Consider the following 19,446-nt stretch of genomic DNA (forward strand, 5'->3'; position numbering starts at 1 on the left):
TATGCTGTAGCATTTAGTGTTTAAAAGATTAGATAATAATTTACTGCATGTTTTAAATTTCTGAGCTTACTATTTCGACGTAATTGCCCAAAACATGCAACCATTATAATCTGCAAACTGATATTTTCGGGTAAACACACGAATCGGTTTTAACTTTATTGAAACATTTACGATCCTGTTTAATCAACACACATGTAGACTATAGTCGATTTCAGTTTGTGTAGTGAAGCCATCACATTGTGCCGTTCAGAAATTTGGATAAAACAACCGTTTCATTTCTTTTAAACACATTTTCTTCTATAACCTATTTACATATTTCCTGCATGTTACATCAGTAGGACACTGCAATTGTAGAAAAAGTTTTAATAATTATATTATAGTAGTTTGGGGAAAGACGGGACAATTACCAAAGGTCTATGGGAATCGTGAGGATACGGTTTTAAATTTCTTTAAATGTTCTTTGTTTACCCAACCACATAGAACGGGACAATAGAATAAAAAGGTGTCCCATCTCCCCCCACTCTACCACATATTAACCGACCCATTTCAATTCATTAAGCTTTAATGATTTTGCGTTTGTAGTAAATTATATTATAGAAAATATTATGCGATAATGGGCCAACAACTACTGCATCTTGACTCCTCGGGCATATGAAACTGTATAGTGCCTCATATAGAATCACTTGCATCGTCGTGTGCGTAATAACTTAGTCTTAACCTTTTGCAGATATCTTCACGACAATAAAATCGTCACTGTGCCGTCCGGAACATTTGCCACTTTACCGAAGCTCGAACGATTGTAAGTTGAAAATTATTATCAATGCGTATCCCATCTTAACAAAACACAGGTGTTCCAGTGCAACAGCATACGTTGTTAAAACGATGGTTAAGATTATAGCCGCGTTTTTGGCCCAAGCAGCGAATTTGCAGCGTTAAAATGTGGTCGGACAAAGATTACATTTCGTCTTTAGCGTTTGCAATAACAAGTTATCAGACACGATTTTTTATGTTTTATAAATAGATGTACTGTTAAATGTATTTCGTAAGGTAGTGTCTTAAAAGCCGTATAAGGTATTTTTAAAAAAGAATTTTAATATTGCAATCGTAAAAGAGTTTCTATAGTTTTATGACCACATGAAATACGAATCCTCGTAGTCGAAACAAACGGTTACAAGAAATCGAAACAGATTCTGCTCCAAAGAGTCGTTATTGAAATGTATAAATACACACACGGGCGCTATCGTATAACCGTTTGGTATTTAAACCTTTAAAAAAGAAATAATAACCTATAGCTGTAAGTTTACAGTCAACGGCGTTTTCGTGCAAAGTCTCTTCTTTGTTCCAACTATGGTTTGTTCCTATAAAAACCCCCGTGCTTAACGAGTGTTAAAAAGTAACTACCATTCTCAATACTTTAACAAAGAGATGAAAAACGAAAGGGTAGCCTATTCATGCTAACAAACTTTTCTGAATAATTAACCACTTCTCAACACTTTAACAAAGATATGGAAAAGAAAAGATTATTGAGGCCAATAGAATATTGATCGATACGTAAGAGTGTGTGGCTTCAGACGGAAGATGTCCTTAACCTATTATGCATCACATCTGTCTTATCACGTATTTATCGATGACTGTGCTGCCAACATCATCTCCCTAACCAGAAGATTAAACGCTCACCCAGTAACTTATTTGATTAGCACCACTTTGTCTGGTGGGTTGGTTTCCGACTGTTATACAGGATAGAAAACGCCTTTGTTCTAATTCTTCTGTCGATTTCAATCGATCGGTTCCGCTCGTGCTAATGAACACAAGTCCCCGCTACAACTCGCTTCCACTAATTTGCTCCCTCGTTCGCCACCTAGTGCAATAAGTTTTAGACAGAAGCGCGCGTAAATATATTATCATTTTTTAAAAGCAACATGCTAATTTTGGTAATTTTGTTGAAAGCAATACAAACACATAAATATGTCGCTGTTTAAAAATTTCTAAAACACAACGCGTGTCTTGAATAATCATTCAAGCTCACAAATTTTGATAAGTATTACAGTATTCTACACGCGTTAAAATATCTAAATCTTATACAATTCGTTACAGTATTGTTTTTTCACAGGTTACTCCATTCGAATTTGATTGAAACTCTACCAAATCGGCTCTTTGATGATCTGACGCTAAAGCGGCTGTGAGTAAAAGCAATATTTGGTCTTGGTTACTTTGATCTGAAGTGTGCTGTAACTTGATAGATTATCGGCGTGCGCTCGTCTGTCAATAATAGGGCTCTGCATAGCTTCCGCTTAAGAATTTCTCGCATTTTTTTGCTGCTTGAATTACCCTGTTGAGTGAAAATGTTGCATAAAATATCGAGTTAAAATACTTTGTTTAAGTGGTGCAAAGAGCTTAGGTCACCCTTACGTGTTCCATTTTTGTCATAAGATCTGTTTGTAATGCAACTACATTTTATAAGTGGTACACAAGTACACATGTCATTAAATTTTTATACGCCACTGTTTTTAAAAAATATTTTGCGTAATAATCCTAGGAGGTTAGATGGGAATCGTTTACGCTGTGATTGCGACCTTGCTTGGTTGGCCACTTATTTGCAAGGGCCCGGTCGCTCTGTTCTTGCCACTGCAGTATGTTATCAACCAAGGTCACTGTCTGGTCGTCACATACCAACTATCCAACCATCAGAGTTTCAATGCAGTGACACTAATAACAGTACGTATACAAGTGAGTGTGGGCTTTTCTAACACTTCCATTTTCCATATGTTAACATATACTTGTCGTTGCAGCAATTCATTTTCAAAATATCATTATTACTTATCAACTTCTTACATCAATTTTTCTTTGGCATAAAGCACTTAACAAGTTGCCAAAACACATGCATTATCCTTAAAATGCTATTACTCATAGTGTGCTACTACTTATTTTTCTTTATTTTTAGTTCTTTCGTGGATATTTTTATCTTTTTGTAGAATGGTTGCATTGCTTGTTTTCTTACACAAGTTTTCCCTCCTTCCTTTTTAGTTCCAAGCATGTAGATTTGAGTTAATTTGGACGCCCACACTATGTTTTTAAATTTTTTTCGCAACTCACTCATGTGTAATTGTAAACACACATACATACAGTCCAACATTCATAACTTTGGTTTTCACACAAATATCACAATTTCTGTCGCACACAGTTGCTCCAATTTTTTATGAGATGCCCGAGGATGTAGAAGTACAGCAGGGTGAATCTGTGATATTTAGATGTGGGGTAAGAGGGTCACCCAGGCCCTTGATCACTTGGCACCATGATGGGTATGTGTCTTATATAAAACAATTCCTACCACCTAAGAATAAAATTATTTGCCTAATCATGAAATGATAGGAATATAATTTAGAAATAAATGTAACGGTATTATAAAATTGCTGTTTTGCTTATCTGTATTATTTTAAACTGTATTATAAACTTATCTTATATTTGTTATTTTTGTATTTCAGGACACCTGTGCGATTAGATACCAGAGTTAGGAAATCTACTGATGGATCGTTGGTTATTCAAACCTCCAGGCAATCAGACAGAGGTGAGTCATATAAACTTATGCTTATCATTAACCTAGATGAAATACTGCCAGATGACATACGAAACATTAGTTTAAACAAAATCCCTGTTCCAATTTGTGCAAAAAATCAAGTTTGGGATAATATGTTATGTCTAGTTTAAATAATGGCTGGATGTTTGAGGCTTATGTTTATTGCGTGATCTAGAATATTGCAATTAAAAAACAGAAATATTGATATAACCTTCCATTCTATATGGTGAGGTCCTACAAGATTTAGTGACCACTGAGCTGGAGCAAGGTCCACTGTGGCTTACATTAGTGATCACTTGGATTAAGCAATAGCTGTAAAGTGTCTTGTCGAAAGACACATATGTCCATAGTGGAAGGTGTATTGAGCCTTAAATCTGTAACCTCTTGGGTAACCACTTTGTCACTGTGCTGAGTTCCCAAGATCTCACCTTATTTTGAAGCTGGGCACTTCTCCTTTATTTACTTTTATGTCTTACACAAGGACATACAGGCCTATCAGTGACAAGAAAACCCGGTATCCTCCGGCTACATTATAACCTTAGTAAGAACTTTTGTACTTTTATCCAGGTATTTATAAATGCACTGCTGATAATACTGTTGGCCACAGATCTAGTAGTGTTGCAAGATTAACATATAGAGGAGCCCAAGGTCCTCCTGTCTTTACAACTGTGCCATCCAATAAAGAGGTAAAAATAACTTTTAATTATATATAATATAACAACAAGTTTTTTATGTATGAGGAATAAATAGAAATGTCCACAAAGACTTAACAAGCAATGTTTTCCAAATTTATATTTATAAATAGTTTTGTTTTCAATGTTTTGTTTTTTGTTGCATTTTTATTATATACTTATCACTCAGGTAATACTGAATGGTCGAGTTACTTTCCAATGTAGAAGCACTGGTACCCCAGAACCTGTGACTAGATGGTATCATAACCATGAGAGACTTCCAGTTACACCAAACTTCATTGTAATGCCAGGTAGTGTATATTGCTGCACCAACATCTCACAGTTCATAAAAAAATGGTTGTTTAGTTATATTTTAAGCAAGTCTATCTTCTAAACTTTGCTGTATGACATATATTTGTCACCCAGGTGTTTCTTTATATTCTTCAAACATTCATTTTGTAATTTTCAGCTCTGTATTCCAGGCACACTTCACATAAGATCTGCATCCATTGAAAACAATGGCACTTACACTTGTATGGCAGCTAACAGTGAAGGTTTCATCAACTCCTCTGCTACTCTGATTGTAAGAAGTAAGTTTTCAATCAAATTCAAGTTAGTTACTATATGGTTTTATGTAACCTTACAACCTTGTTTCCCGATTGTTTTATTAATGGCACAACAACAATGTTATTATATTTATTGAAGGCATAGGGGTAATTACATTATTTTATTGATGGCTCAGGGGAGTTTCGTAAACAATCCACTAGATTTACATACTCACAATTTAACAGATACTCCCAAATTAACTGTTATTATTAGGTCCAGTGCAATAAACCATAAAAGGTTGATGCACAATGCACCAGACTTGTATACTCACAATGCAACTTTCCTACAGACCCACCCAAGTTTACAGTTAAGCCACAAGACCAAACAGCAATCCAAGGCAGAAGTGTAACACTTGACTGTCATGCTGAAGGAATTCCGGAACCTACTTTAAGTTGGTTGAGGAATGGACACACTTTAAACAGAGACCAACGTTATCTAGTGATGACTTCCGGTAAATAATATTAATTTATTGCTGTATTAATAGCCTACTGTATATGATCAATCTCTGGTCAGTTGTGCATAGTAATATGTACTTCAACCCAAAGGGGCAAGTTACCCAAACACCCAATGGCTAACAATATAGATAACCCATCAGTGATCACTAAGTTGAGGCAATTAAAGTGTTTTGCCAAAGGACATGAATGCCTACAGTGGAAGCTGTACTGAACCTTGAACCCATAACCTCTGGGTTAACCAGTTTGCCACTGCGGTGGGTTTCATATTAATGTCTTTACCTATCTCTTTATATCTAAGTTACTTTTCAGGTTCTTTACTTATTCGTGGTGTAAACCCTGGTGACGAAGGAACTTACACTTGCAAAGCTGAGAGCAACGCTGGAGTTTCAACTTCAGATGCCTTTGTTACCATAATGGGTAAGCATTTGATGTCAGAATTTTTATTGTGTTGTCATTATGTTTATCGTGATGTCATCATTTTTATTGTTATGACTGATGTCATAATCTTTATTGTGTTGTCATAATCTTTATTGTGACGATCACAATGTGTTCCAGTACCTCCCCGATTTACTGTTCGACCACAGAATCAGAGAGTAAGACAAGGACTTACTGTGGATTTCCAATGTCAAGTTGCTGGGAGACCACAACCACAGATAGTGTGGACTATCAATGGTAAGTATTGCGCAATCATTTTTATAAGTAATGCTAAGTCATATAGTTTCGTATACAGCTGTGTTTAAGATTTGTAATTCAATTATAAAGTATGTAAGAGGAAAAAGCCATGAAAAAAAAAGTATTGCAGTGTGGTCTGCTGTTTATATAATTGAAAAAATGTATAGTTTCGCAACAATGATGTGTTACAGACATTTTAACTCTGGTGGTCAATCAATTTAAATTGTACATCGAGCATCCTATTATAGATGTATGAATGCCTCACGGAAAATTATAGATGCTTTATAACAATTTAACAAGTGACACTCTTTGTACTCTGTTTGTAACACTGTTTAATACTATTTTTACATTCACTGTTTTTAGGTCGAGCTGTACCAGATGACCCGCGCTATTCCCTTCTGCCATCTGGTACACTAAGATTACTAAGAGCACAACCGGAACATGCTGGTAATTACCGGTGTGAAGCAGCTAATGCAGTTGGTGCTCAGCATGCTCAAGTTTCGTTGACAGTTATCCCTCCAACACCTTTAAGTTTTGTGAGGTAAAATTCAGGTTTTAATCATAGGTCGAAAAAATGTGTCACGCCCCTATTTAAGCTAAGGTCTGTTTTCATTGCAGTAATATTTTGCATGATCAAGCATGTACCGAAAATGATGCTTTGTGTTTGTGACACTTGAAAATTGAGTTTTATAGGCACCAGTATAATAATAATTTAGATGTAGTGTGCCAGGGTAGGAAAAACAACTTTTTATGCATGTGTGGTTTGTATATTTTAAATTTTCACAATTTCACATCTATTGAAAATTTCTTTTTCAAACCTCACTAGGACACCTGAGGATCAAACAGTTGATGCTGGAACCGATGTGACAATAAGATGCCATGTTACTGGGGGAGGGGTGGATGATGAAACAGCTCCAAATATATATTGGACCAAAGATAATGTCCGACTAACTACTTCAGGTATCAAAAAGTAAATCAATGTCAAGATTAGTAAAAGTGTAGAATATTATATAACAATGGATATTAGGTACTATAACAAAAAAGTGGGAAAGTATCTTGGTTTTCAACAGCTGTTTATTAACAAAACGAGTGCATTTGTAAACAAAACGGGTTTTAGCATTTAGAAGCAAAAATGTTATGACTAAAGTGTTTTCATAAGATAAAATGTTGAATCACAGAAAAACCACTTGCATTGATAATTTTTACAATAAGGTTTTGCTACAAAATAATCGTGAATAATGTTCAGGTCGTTTCTCGATCTCCCGATCTTCCTTGAGTGAATTGTTGATCCGACAAGTTGCTCGGGATGACACCGGAAGATATGAATGTGTTGCAAGGAGTGGATCGGATTTTATATCTGCTTGTAAGTATTCGCATCAAACCCCCAAAAAATACTTAAAATGGTAAAGTTATTACATGATGCGCCATAATAATTGTTTTTGTTTATCTAATATGATAACAAAAAACATGAAAAAAATACGAAAATTGAATTAATGAGTGATATTTGACAATTAGTTTGAATTTAACCTGTTTACTGTCTTAATGTGGAAAAATGGTCATCAAAACATGGCCGTTCTGGTTCATACACCTTGTGCTCACAAGTTGTCACATATGAACTTGTGGGTGGTTTATCAGGCGGACAATTCAAACAACCCAAGGACCACTGGGTTGGAGCAGTGAAATGCACGTATTTTACAGTTAGATTTAAATTGTTGATGCTTCCACAGCAATGACATTGGTGGTAAACTTAAGGAACACAGTAAAAGATATCGTTGTTAAACTTGCTCAGATTCTTCCAGCTGATTGTCTTCTACATGGATGTCCTGATGAACTGGACCGTAAGAATTTTTAATAAAAGTCAATATATAATACTGTGTGGTAAAAGGGATATCAGTAACATATGTTGTATTTCTTAATCTTCAACCAATTTAACCTTACTGAGTCACAAAGATATATACAATTCTGTAAATATTCTATTTTTACTACCAAATAGAACGATAAGAAAGAATGAAAACAGCCATAGAAATTTACTTATATTGAATTAAATATCGTCTCTTACACTATCCACATTATTGTTCCCCAACCTCTCAGAGTCCTCTCACTCCTCCCATGATGAGGAGCAAAGCCCGTTATCACTCGACGAACTTCTTAACCAACATTTTCTTGCGTCAGCCTCAAGACAAAAAAGACAAAGTGGTAAATTTTATTTAAACATGAAAATTGGATGAAACAGCCACGCTTTTTAGTTGACATTTTTTCCCACACATTTAATCCATAGCGTGTTAAACAACTGTAGTTTTTTTTCTGATTTCATTCTCTTCTTTCTTTAAATAACATGATCTTTGCTATAATTTTTGAAAAGATAAAAATGTATATGTTTGTTAAAACCAACTCGTAGTTAGTGGCATAAACTGTTACTGTATGGTAAGATTAATAATCTGATCCCCCACTTTTCAAGAATAAAAGAGTGTGAATTTATATTTCTGGTTGAACTTGTATTTTGGAACACATACTATTTTTTTATATTATAAAGCGTTTTTATGTTTTCAGTTGTTCACTTGTCCGAGTTATACGACACCATACAAAGTGCAACGAATGAAGTCAACCGTGGAATAAACAATTCGATACAACATTTTAATAACGGGTAAAATAATGCCCTTTAGATGAGTTTTGTTTGGAAAATTCAGTTTCTGAATAAAAGTTCTCAAATAAGGAATCAGTTTTTAATTTATCAGCTCATTTTTAGGTTTAAAATTTTCTAGCTGAATATTTTTTCACAATTACTTGAAATCCTAATGATTGGAAATTTTACAGGCGTAACCGGCAGAGCCCAGGTGACTTGCTTGCCCTGGTGAGGTTCCCATCCACACGAGCTGGTGTGGACTTAGCAAGAGCTGCAGAAGTGTTCGATGTTGCGTTGCGCATGATTGAGTGCTGTGTGCGACGAGGCATGAGACCTAGAGATTTTGACGTTCGGCACACAAAGGACAGACAAGAAGGTTGGATTAAACTTAATATCAACATAGCATTGTTGTTTTATTTTGCTTATTTAGTAAACATGTCAATTTTGTATCTGCACCATGTCCTCACATGCTGAATTAGGTCCTCATGCATGACACAGCATAGCGAGCCGTGGGACCTGCGATTTTGGCCAGAATTGGCATACTACCCCAATACCAAGGGTGTATGTCTGCTAAGTGTCTTGCCTCAGGGAGACATAGGCCTAAGCAAAATCGAGCATTTCACCCACTATTATACGGTAGTTATGCAATCTACCAATACTGATCCACCTTACCGCACTTTTTGACACATTTGTTTACACTTCACACACAAAAAAACATTTTTCCACCACCAAAAATGTTAACAGGTGATGGCCCTGCCTCACTAGATGGCGATGAAGAGATGGATGTTATGTCATTGATTGGTAGCGAGGCCGTTGAGTTGGTTGCAAACTTATCGGGATGTTCAGCACATCGACCTAATATAGATTGCTCACGAGATATTTGTTTCCATAGAAAGTAAGACACAAATTAAATAGCCTAAAAAATAATCACCCACAAAGTAACATACATGGTAACTCGTAAGCTGGCATGAAGTGTATGGAACAGAACACCAGTGTTTAAAGACTGTCGTTTTTTTGGCCATGTGAGGATACAGTAAGTTACATTCATTCATACATTCAGGTACCGCTCCCCAGATGGTACATGCAACAACCTCCACCACCCAATGTGGGGAGCTTCACTCACTCCTTTCCATCGCTTGTTGCAACCCATCTATGAAAATGGATTCAATGCTCCTATCTCATGGAACAACAACAAAAAGTGAGACTAACTTATTTATTACACTATAAACTGCTACCACAAATTTATGATTTATTTTGAATAAAAAAATGAAAAACTGGAACAACATCTAAATGTATATCTATTAAAGTGCCCTATAACCACCTTAAACTTTTAGTATCATATTTTTTAGCCATGTTTAGACCCCCATACTAATAACAGATGTTTTCGAAATTTTAGAGATTTCATTCTCTTCCTTGTTTAATGTTTAGTAAAATTTATCATTTTCTTAACTATATCAGTAAACTCACTCAAAATTCACCTCCAGATACAACAACAACACTCTACCCTCACCCCGTTCTGTGTCGGTGGGTGTGTTAATGTCAGCAGGATCACGACCCCCAAGAAAAGACCCCGATTTTACCCACATGGTGATGCAGTGGGGTCAATTCTTAGATCACGACCTTGATTTCACAACCATGGCTCCAAGTGTGCAAAGATTCTCAGATGGTTTGGCGTGCAAAGACACTTGTGAACATGAAGCCCCTTGTTTTCCTATTCTAGGTATGCAATCATATTCCAAGGTAGTAATTATAAGCAGGGAGTAAGTAATCAGCCAACTTAAATCACCCTGGGTTTCTACATAAGGCCTCATTTTTACATTAGAATAGAATTTGTAAGCAAGGTGTATGAAGTAGAACACTTGTTATAATGAATGTTTTTGCCCCACAATGTAAGCATTAATAGATTTTCCATCATTTAAAACCTGTGCATGGATTAAGAATATAGTTTTGGAATGATATTTTTTGTCCATAAATTTTTTATTTCTTTTATTAAAAAAATACTTTTTTTTAATTTTTATAAAAAATATTGATTTCGAACTAGATCTCTACCAGTTAATAACAACTGTGATAATTTCATTTCCCTCTAAAAATGATTTTATTTCTTCCAGTTGATAACGACTCCCGCCACTCCCGTTTCCACCACCACCCCCCATCACCAAGGAGACATGGAAGGCAACATCCACACGGATCAGGAAGATGCATGACCTTCACAAGATCAAGTGCGGTGTGTGGATCTGGGATTACTTCCGTATTCTTCAGTGCAATATCTAGGAGGGAACAAATAAACCAGGTGTTTGTTAATTTGTACGTTAGTGCATAAAACAAGGATATTTTTGGTCAGTCTTAAAATACAGATAACAACATATGTAAGAGAAGACTTTCATTTCATACTTGTTTAAAAAGCGTATACTGTTTTTAAGAATTTGTACCTTGTTTACAAAGTTATATTTAATATGCTTTGGTGCTATGGCTCAGTGGTTAGATACTTGCTTTGTAAACAAATGATACCGGGTTCGATGCTCAATACTGGTACTGGCAGGGTTCTTGGGGAAAACTACTTTAGTGGACAACCCAATAATAACTAAATTAATCATAGCACCCTGTGTGTCGGAAGAATAGGTGTGCAACAGCCAAGCTTTTTTACACACTTTTTATCCATAGCAAGTTTTAACCACTGTTTTTTTGCTGCTTATGGTGTAGTATTAATCATATAACATTTTACATCACCAGATAACATCTTATTTGGATGCGTCAAATGTATACAGTAGCAATGATAAAGAAATGAGGAATCTGCGAGATTTTTCATCAGACCTTGGTTTATTGAAGGAAGGCCAGTCACTTGAACTTGGACAGAAACCATTGTTACCTTACAATGTATATAGTGACCTTGAATCTGGTAAGTATATACAAGCATGATGCTATGAAAATGGTGGACAATAATCTTCCTATAGTTTTGTCTTTTTTAAGCTTTAAATATATTTTGACACTAACACTGACAGACAAATGTGTTTTGGGAAAAAAATTAGCAGACATTACTGCTACATAATAGTCACTAATCAGTTGTAGCACCCTGGGTGTCAGGATAATAAATAAACTCTAGCCTAGATGATAGGCAAACTCTAGGTCTTATGGTGTATTTAGCTGTAGGACCTTACCTGCGGAAAACGGATTAGAAAATCTTGTTTCTTGAATGCTAGTAAACCCTTTTAACACTGTATTAATTTGTACCTTTCTCTGTAAGTACATTAGTAAACCGCCATATTAGGCCCAAATTGGCCGTTTACCCTAAAATTCACTATTAAACCTTTGAGGTATCTCTTTTTTTCCAGGTTCAAACTCGATACAGTTGGTTGCTCCTCTTGATTGTTTTCGTGGCGAAGGTGAAACTGCCCGTCAACGAAGCGTTCCTTGTTTCCTTGCTGGTGATCTAAGAGCTAACGAACAAGTGGGTAGTTTAAACATTTTGAACTAAGTTTTACATTTTATTGTCCGGGAAAGTTAACGTTGGACTGGTTTTTATTTGTTGCTTTGGAAAATTAGTCTTTTAAATATGCTTTTTATTTATGTGTGGAAAACTATTTGTCAATGTTATATAAAGAAGTTTGTCAATGTTATATAAAAAAGTGTGAAAATGTTATACAATACATTATCATGCTAGCGTGCCTCTAACATTTACCGTGATGACCATTTCAATTCAGGTATCGTTAACTACAATGCACACTTTATGGATGAGGGAACACAACAGAATTGCACGATATATTAAACAAGTTAACCAGCATTGGGACGGAGATACAATCTTCCATGAAACGAGGAAAATAATTGGAGCACAAATGCAGCACATAACATACACGGTGTGTATTTTTTTACAGCAATGTTTATTTTGCTACCCCATTGTGCATTGATGGTTTTTGTGTGGGCTATTTCCAAAAACATCCTATTCTGTTCATATTGCACAATATCTGTTACATCAAGTTTTAAGTTATGTTTATTTTTATTTGTTAGTTACTTAATGGTTTATGGGCTGTTCTTATAAACTTATTGGTCTGTTAATACTGTTAACACTATTGTGAGGTGAGCCTACTCCGGTCCAAATTCCAATTCTCATGACATGACTTGCAATAAGACCTAACTCTTATAAAATAAACTATTTAACCTTACAATGCAAGGTTTACACACTTAGCTATCTCTCATAATATGAATTCAACATTTCTGAACAAAACATTATTAAAACATTTTCCCCAGCATTGGCTACCAAAGTTACTTGGACCATTTACTTCTCTGATTGGTGAATACAGAGGTTACGACCCCAACTTACCATCCTCTATTGTTAATGTATTTGCAACAGCAGCTTATAGGTTCGGACACACAATGATCAATCCTATCATGTACAGGTAATGTGATATGCTACATGAACCTTTAGGTTCTTGGCTATGACTGACTGAATAAATAAGTGTGACTGTTTTATAGCAGGCTGGGGCAACAATTTTTGTTATAACACAAGTGTTCTGTTTCATACACCTCATGCCTGCATATGAGTTACCACATATGTAACTTCGTTGGTACTTTTTTATTATGTTGTTAAACAAAGTTATGTTGTTAATTTTGTTACAGCACTGTTGTTCGGTTTTATACACCTTCTGCCTGCATATGCGTTATCTCGTGTAAAATTTAGTGGGTAATTTTTTATCATGTTGTTAAAGAAAATTATGCTGTTAATTTAACCAGATTAAATGAGACGTGGCACGAATCTCGTTACGGCAACTTGAACCTTCATGAAGCTTTCTTTGCTCCATTCCGCATCGTGCATGAGGGTGGTATAGATCCACTGATCAGAGGGTTGATTGCTAAACCTATGAAAGTAGGTTGTATAATGATTTAAAATAAGTTTAATGACTGTTTTTCTGTCAATAATTCTCGCATGGTTACTACTATAAACTGGGTGATGACAGAAACAAAAAGTATTTTTTAAAGAAATATCAATATTATTATTTTTATCCAAACATTGTCTTTAGTTATCTGAATACTTTATACTTTGTGTAGATGAGCATTTTGTGTGCAAGCACATATTTGAGGGGTTACTTTTGTATTACCGTTCCAACAAAGTGGGGGCTATAACATACTTATATCTTGAAGACTGTTTTTAAATGTTTCAATTTTTTCCCAGCCAACAGAGAGTGATTCAAATACTTTAAAATAGGAAATTTACAGTTTTTACTATAAAAGAAGTTTTAAGTAATATGGTAGCGACAGCAGCATAAAAATCTAGAAGGGTAGAACACTAAACTTTCATCAAACTTTTCATCACAGGCAAGAGACAGTGATTCAAATATGAACGAAGAATTGATTGAACGACTTTTCTCCATGGCTGAGGAGGTTGCACTTGATCTTGGAGCACTTAACATCCAAAGAGGAAGAGATCACGCTCTTCCATTCTATAATGAATGGAGGCAGTTTTGTAATCTTTCGAGTGCAACAACATTTGATGATCTGGCAACTGAGATAAAAAATCCAGAGGTGGGGAGTTGTTTGGTAGAAATTTGCGGCTAAATGAGCTGATTTGCTTGGGCATTTAGTACTGTATTACCTGTACCTGCATGGCAATTGAGTTTCCAATTGCCATCTACATAATCCTATTCTACCTTTCCTATAGCAAGGCATGCTAAAGACCTTGTTTCTAGCATTAAGTCATGAGTTGGCCCATACACTAAGCAAATTTCCTAAATGCTTCAATAAAAAGCAAGCACTACTAATTCCAACTGATACAAAAACAGCCAAAAAAGAGTGACATATATTCAAAAAAAACGTACTAAAAATTTAGGACTATGTTGTTATAACAATCAATTATAATTTACCTAATTGTTTGTTCAGGTTCGTAACAAACTACGCGAGCTTTACAAAGTACCTGCAAATATCGATCCATTTGTTGGTATGATAGTAGAAGATGTGGTCCCAGGTTCAAGGTTGGGACCAACCCTGGCTTGTCTCTTGACTGAACAGTTCAAAAGGACAAGAGCCGGGGACAGATTCTGGTAAACTTTTAAATAATTTATTTTAGTTTTAAGCTGCCTTTAAACTGCAGCACAGTAATGAAAACCTGTCAAGGCTTTTACTTACTTGTAATGGAAAACAAAGACTAACAATTTTTTGGTAGTTGCCTATATATAAAAAATCAGGATATACAAAAGCAAAACAAACACATTTATTGATAAAACACATTTTTGGTGGGTGTCTACCATATTTTGGCAATTATCTGATGAATGTATAATCCTTAGGCTTGTCTGTTAAGTAAACAGTTCAAACGGAAAAGAACTGGAAACAGATTTTGGTGACTTTCTTATGGAGATATTTTTATGCACTGTCTGTTTAAACAAAAACTGGCAGTAGTATTATCTGTATTTGATATAGATATTATAAACTTATTTTTAATCATAGATCAAAACATTTTGGGTGTTACAGTTGTGACCATCATATATATATTAGGTTGCTAGAGCGCCAATCAATATAAAAAATTAAAATTTTCAAACTTTTTCTCAGAAATAGGTTATTCCACTTGCGATTCTTCAGCACTAACTAGTATTCATATATTCAGGTATGAGAACCCAGGAATTTTTAGTCCAATGCAGGTCAATGCGTTGAAACAAGCATCACTGGCGAGAGTCATCTGCGATAACACTGATTCGATAAAAACTGTTCCACGTGACGTGTTTCTCAACCAACCACAAGCTGACTTTGTGTCATGTGACGAAATACCGTCCATTGATTTGTCGGCATGGATCGACTGTTGTTCTGATTGTTCAGATTCTGGATCGTTCGAAACTTTGTCAGGTGGCTTGTTGTCTATATACAGAAATAAAACAATAAGAAATAAAAATAAGCTTTTGTAAACGACATTTTAATCTCTTATTGAGAGCAAATATAGAAATTAAATAACCTAAACTTTATTTTTAAAATAATTTAAAACTGCATACCAGCTGACATAATCTATTGTTTATTTTGAGATAACTAAACGGTTTGTTTATGATGCTATTTTATATTTTTTTTCTGTAATTTATTTCAGTGTTTATTCTTCCATGTTATTTTTACATCTAAAGTTTCCATTATTTATTAACTGTATTTAGCTTATCCCATTAGTTTAAATACTAATGTTAAATAAAAATATTTTGCAGACCATTTTCAGCGAAGGTCACGCAGCAAGCGAAGCACAAACAAACGTCATTCACATAGAAATATAAATAACTCTTCAAATACCAATCAACCATGGGATAATCCCCTAACCCCTAATCCACCCTTACAAAACGAACCCCGACTGAGAGTTGGAGTTGAAAAAATGAACAAAATTGAACCTGAAGGTATTCCTTCTGCTTCAATGGACAAAGTATTGTCAGTGATTGAAGCCCTCGAAAGCAAAATATCCCAACTACAAGGACAGGTCCAAACATTGGAACAAAAGCTGCAAGATAGGGATTAGAAGTTGTTTATTTTAGAGCTAAATTTGCACCAAGGTGCATTTACAATCGGGCGTCACTTTATGGCAACAACTGCCGATTTTTAAGCTTTCTAGCATTTGCTGCGTTTTTAACCTCAGAGGCAGTTCTGATGTATTTTATTAGTGTGTCAGCCTTATCAATTGACTATTTCTATAAACTACGCAGCGGTACACATATCCTCATCTGACAGTTAGTTGCAAATTTTAAAGGTATACATTTTAACCAAATATTTTAACTTTTGTATTCTGGGTAACTTCTATAAAATGCATGTAACAGGCAATTCACTTATTATACAACTTTCTGTAACTACTCTGCCCTTTACAAGTCTGTGTAAATATATGTAACGCCTTTTTTGTTCACCTTTAGTTCCTCGTCAGCATATCAAAAACAGTATTTTTCTCATAATTCCACTTTCTGCTGCACTGTTTTATCTAGTTGGCATAACAAGAATACTGGCAAGTTTTGAGTTACAAACATACTTTTAAAATCTTTATGTTTGGCCTTTTTCTTTTGTAAATTTTAGACTATTGTCAGTGGTCAAGGTTTTATTTGCTCTGTATAGTTAGTGTGAAGAGGTATTTTGGCCTATATGTTGTAGGTTGCTATCATAGCTGTAACTTTACAATTTATGCTATTTTTAATTTGTTTTAAGCATAGGACTGTTTAGTATGAGAAAGACGGTTTGATTTGTGTGAAGTTAGTGTAAGGAATAGGTTGCTGCCATTATTGTAATGTTACTCTTGTTGATATCATTGCTGTAATGCTACAATTTATGCTATTTTTAATTTGTTTTAAGCATAGGACTGTTTAGTATAAGAAAGACAGTTTAATATGTGTGAAGTTAGTGTAAGGAATAGGTTGTTGCCATTATTGTAATGTTACTCTTTAAGATTGAAACTACTTTTAACCAGCTTTTTGTTATACAAGCACATGCAGTTGGTTCATTGTTTTAGTTTTGCAGAACTGTGTTGTTCACTTGTGTGCTAAAACTGCTAAGGTCTTGCTGTCTTGACTAAGTCTATGGTTAAATGTAATCTCTCACTTATCTGTTTTGTTTAAATACATAGTGGTTAGCCTTGGGGCAAACTTAAGCACATTCCAAAAGGAATTAACTCATAATTAATTAATTAAAAGGTTTAACATTATACGAACATAAATTTTTCGACACCTATTTTATTAAAATTGATGCAATAACTACAGGTAAGAGTGCAATAATGTTGTAGCTTCGGATAGGCATATATAGTGCATGACAGGTATTGGATAATTACATTTGTAAAAAATTTTTCTTTAAAAGCATATATTTTGATTTTTCAAACTGTATCAATTTTCCAAAGAGCAATTATTCATTGTTACATCTGTACACAGAATACACACTTTGTGCAATTGGTTTGAGACGGGTAGCATGTACTGTTGCATTAGTTACTCTTCAAGTAAACTTGATGTGTACTTTCTTTGAAATTGGATAAAATGTAGGTGAGGAAAACATTTTTGCCTCTGGTAGCATGTTTTGTTGCAATAGTAAGTCGCATATAAAATAACAAAGTTGTGAAGGTTTAATGTGTACTATTTGTATAAACACAAAGTATCTGTAACTTGAAACTTAAACATACATTTTTTAGTAAAACATAAAATGTAATATTAAAAATACTACAATGCTGACTGTTGGTGTACAAGATTTTAAAAATTTTCTTTCACAGCTCTTTGTGCCTTAGCAGCATTTGCCCACCACTCCAACTGAGCTAACAGTTTTCCAACCGCACTGTCCATATGTTTACCCTGTAAATACCAAAACCCATCCATGAGATTAAATCTTATCTAAGAAATATTTAAAAGGAAAAATCAATAATTTATCCATGTACATTATTAATTTTACAATTTCAAGAAAATTTACAAATTTCTTTAAACCAAAATTTTTTGTTATTAATAATATATATATAAATAATATATACATTAACATATTGGGCTAATTGACTTTCTCTTTTTAGTTTGTAAAATAGTAAAATACAAATCAGAATTTACCCCTTCACTATCTAATGGTTCACCAGATTCACTAATAGCTGTATGAACTTGTGGAATGGTAAACATGTTTGAAACACTAATGCATCCAAGTTCACCAAGCAGAGATCTTAATTGAACACCTGCTCGTGCCCCACCCACTGAACCTGTGATAGAAATTGTGTAAACACATGTTAAAGCATGCGGAGTGCTTATTAAGATAACCAATATAATTTAGATACTCGTTACATTAGATACACACTGCACAAAGTTAGCAGACAGGAGGTGTTTAAAACAGAACACTGTTCTGTGTTATAACCACTGTCATAACCCCGCTATGTTAAGATAAATAAGTTAATTCTATTCATTTAAGGAGAACATTTTGCAAAAAGAATGAACTTAAAATATCTAAAGATGTTATTACACTTACAAGAATTAAGATATATACAGTTAATGTTTACTTACTTGGGGAATATGTCACAATACCCGATGGTTTTTTATCAAAAGATTTTGGTCCAAAATGATCCATGATATTGGTTAAACCTGGAGGTATACAGTGGTTGTATTCGCATGATATAACTACAATGGCATCTGCTTCTGTGATCTAGAAATAAATAAATGAAATTTATTTAAGGTTGGATACAACTTGCAAGTTTCTATTCTTTATGGGTGAGGTGCTGGGATTTAGGCAAAGGTTTGTACACTACTGTGACCAATACAAAGTTCCTTACATGCTTATTCATAGAAACCAGATTATTAGCTGGTGGTGGAGTATCATTTGGTCTGTAGAAATGAACTGGTTTCTGCAAAATCGGCACTTCAAACTTTTTGGGGTCTGAAAAGCAATAAAAAATAAATAATTATGTTGAAAAGCAAAGAATTTTTTTAATAGGTGGAATGGAACATGCTAAGGCATTTATAATAGATTATTCGACAACAACGTTCTAATGATTTTTCACGCCACACATTTTCAGAAAATCGGATGAGCCAACATGCAATGAAAAGTAATTGCAATTAGTGATAACATAACATACCAACAAGAACAACTTCCAGTTTTTTTTCTTTGAGTTTGTTCACCACAAACTTTGTCACGCGCTCTCCAAGGCGAACCTCTCTTGCAGAACCAATAAACACAACAACTTTTTGCCAGGTTGCCATTTAAAATGCACTGAAACCGAGCAAAATCTATGAAGTGAACAGAGCAGAATGTGAAATGTGTAGCAAACGCCGTAAGCACTTGATAAAATATAACGCTACATAAACACGCCTTTCTTTTACCGAACAAAACAAATACCCTGAACGAGCTGAACTTTTCCCAAACAAATACACCGGTATCATATTACACACTTCCGCTAAGTCACGA

General features: G+C 34.7%; 2 protein-coding genes across 4 annotated transcripts in view; one reads left to right on the forward strand and one right to left on the reverse strand.

Moving 5' to 3' along the window:
- The window catches only part of LOC149734050 (peroxidasin-like), a 28,009-nt gene extending 11,428 nt beyond the window's left edge, over positions 1-16,581 (forward strand). For 2 of the 3 annotated variants that reach the window (XM_089881504.1, XM_089881506.1), the window contains 31 exons: positions 728-799; positions 2,111-2,179; positions 2,537-2,727; positions 3,182-3,299; positions 3,483-3,565; positions 4,142-4,260; positions 4,436-4,556; positions 4,728-4,835; positions 5,141-5,302; positions 5,616-5,723; positions 5,862-5,978; positions 6,342-6,519; positions 6,805-6,938; positions 7,225-7,341; positions 7,706-7,816; positions 8,070-8,174; positions 8,529-8,622; positions 8,793-8,977; positions 9,346-9,496; positions 9,662-9,799; positions 10,086-10,321; positions 10,710-10,891; positions 11,332-11,497; positions 11,931-12,046; positions 12,300-12,452; positions 12,844-12,992; positions 13,327-13,459; positions 13,909-14,115; positions 14,470-14,630; positions 15,191-15,426; positions 15,768-16,581. In XM_089881504.1, coding sequence (XP_089737630.1) covers positions 728-799; positions 2,111-2,179; positions 2,537-2,727; positions 3,182-3,299; positions 3,483-3,565; positions 4,142-4,260; positions 4,436-4,556; positions 4,728-4,835; positions 5,141-5,302; positions 5,616-5,723; positions 5,862-5,978; positions 6,342-6,519; positions 6,805-6,938; positions 7,225-7,341; positions 7,706-7,816; positions 8,070-8,174; positions 8,529-8,622; positions 8,793-8,977; positions 9,346-9,496; positions 9,662-9,799; positions 10,086-10,321; positions 10,710-10,891; positions 11,332-11,497; positions 11,931-12,046; positions 12,300-12,452; positions 12,844-12,992; positions 13,327-13,459; positions 13,909-14,115; positions 14,470-14,630; positions 15,191-15,426; positions 15,768-16,069 — 4,522 coding nt within the window. In that variant the 3' untranslated portion in view covers positions 16,070-16,581. The remainder of the gene's footprint in view (positions 1-727; positions 800-2,110; positions 2,180-2,536; positions 2,728-3,181; positions 3,300-3,482; positions 3,566-4,141; positions 4,261-4,435; positions 4,557-4,727; positions 4,836-5,140; positions 5,303-5,615; positions 5,724-5,861; positions 5,979-6,341; positions 6,520-6,804; positions 6,939-7,224; positions 7,342-7,705; positions 7,817-8,069; positions 8,175-8,528; positions 8,623-8,792; positions 8,978-9,345; positions 9,497-9,661; positions 9,800-10,085; positions 10,322-10,709; positions 10,892-11,331; positions 11,498-11,930; positions 12,047-12,299; positions 12,453-12,843; positions 12,993-13,326; positions 13,460-13,908; positions 14,116-14,469; positions 14,631-15,190; positions 15,427-15,767) is intronic. The other variant, XM_089881505.1, reaches the window with a different exon arrangement.
- A 660-nt stretch (positions 16,582-17,241) lies between these two features.
- On the reverse strand, positions 17,242-19,378 carry LOC149734051 (uncharacterized). The gene is made up of 5 exons (XM_089881595.1): positions 19,118-19,378; positions 18,815-18,918; positions 18,549-18,687; positions 18,108-18,250; positions 17,242-17,864 (listed from the first exon to the last, which is right to left on the reverse strand). The coding sequence occupies exons 1-5, from the start codon at positions 19,239-19,241 to the stop codon at positions 17,766-17,768; spliced, it is 609 nt and encodes a 202-aa protein (XP_089737721.1). The 5' UTR covers positions 19,242-19,378; the 3' UTR covers positions 17,242-17,765.
- Between the last annotated feature and the right edge of the window lie 68 nt (positions 19,379-19,446).

Source organism: Ciona robusta, chromosome 7, assembly GCF_009617815.1.
Source record: "Ciona robusta chromosome 7, ASM961781v2".
In the NCBI taxonomy this organism is placed as follows: domain Eukaryota; kingdom Metazoa; phylum Chordata; class Ascidiacea; order Phlebobranchia; family Cionidae; genus Ciona; species Ciona robusta.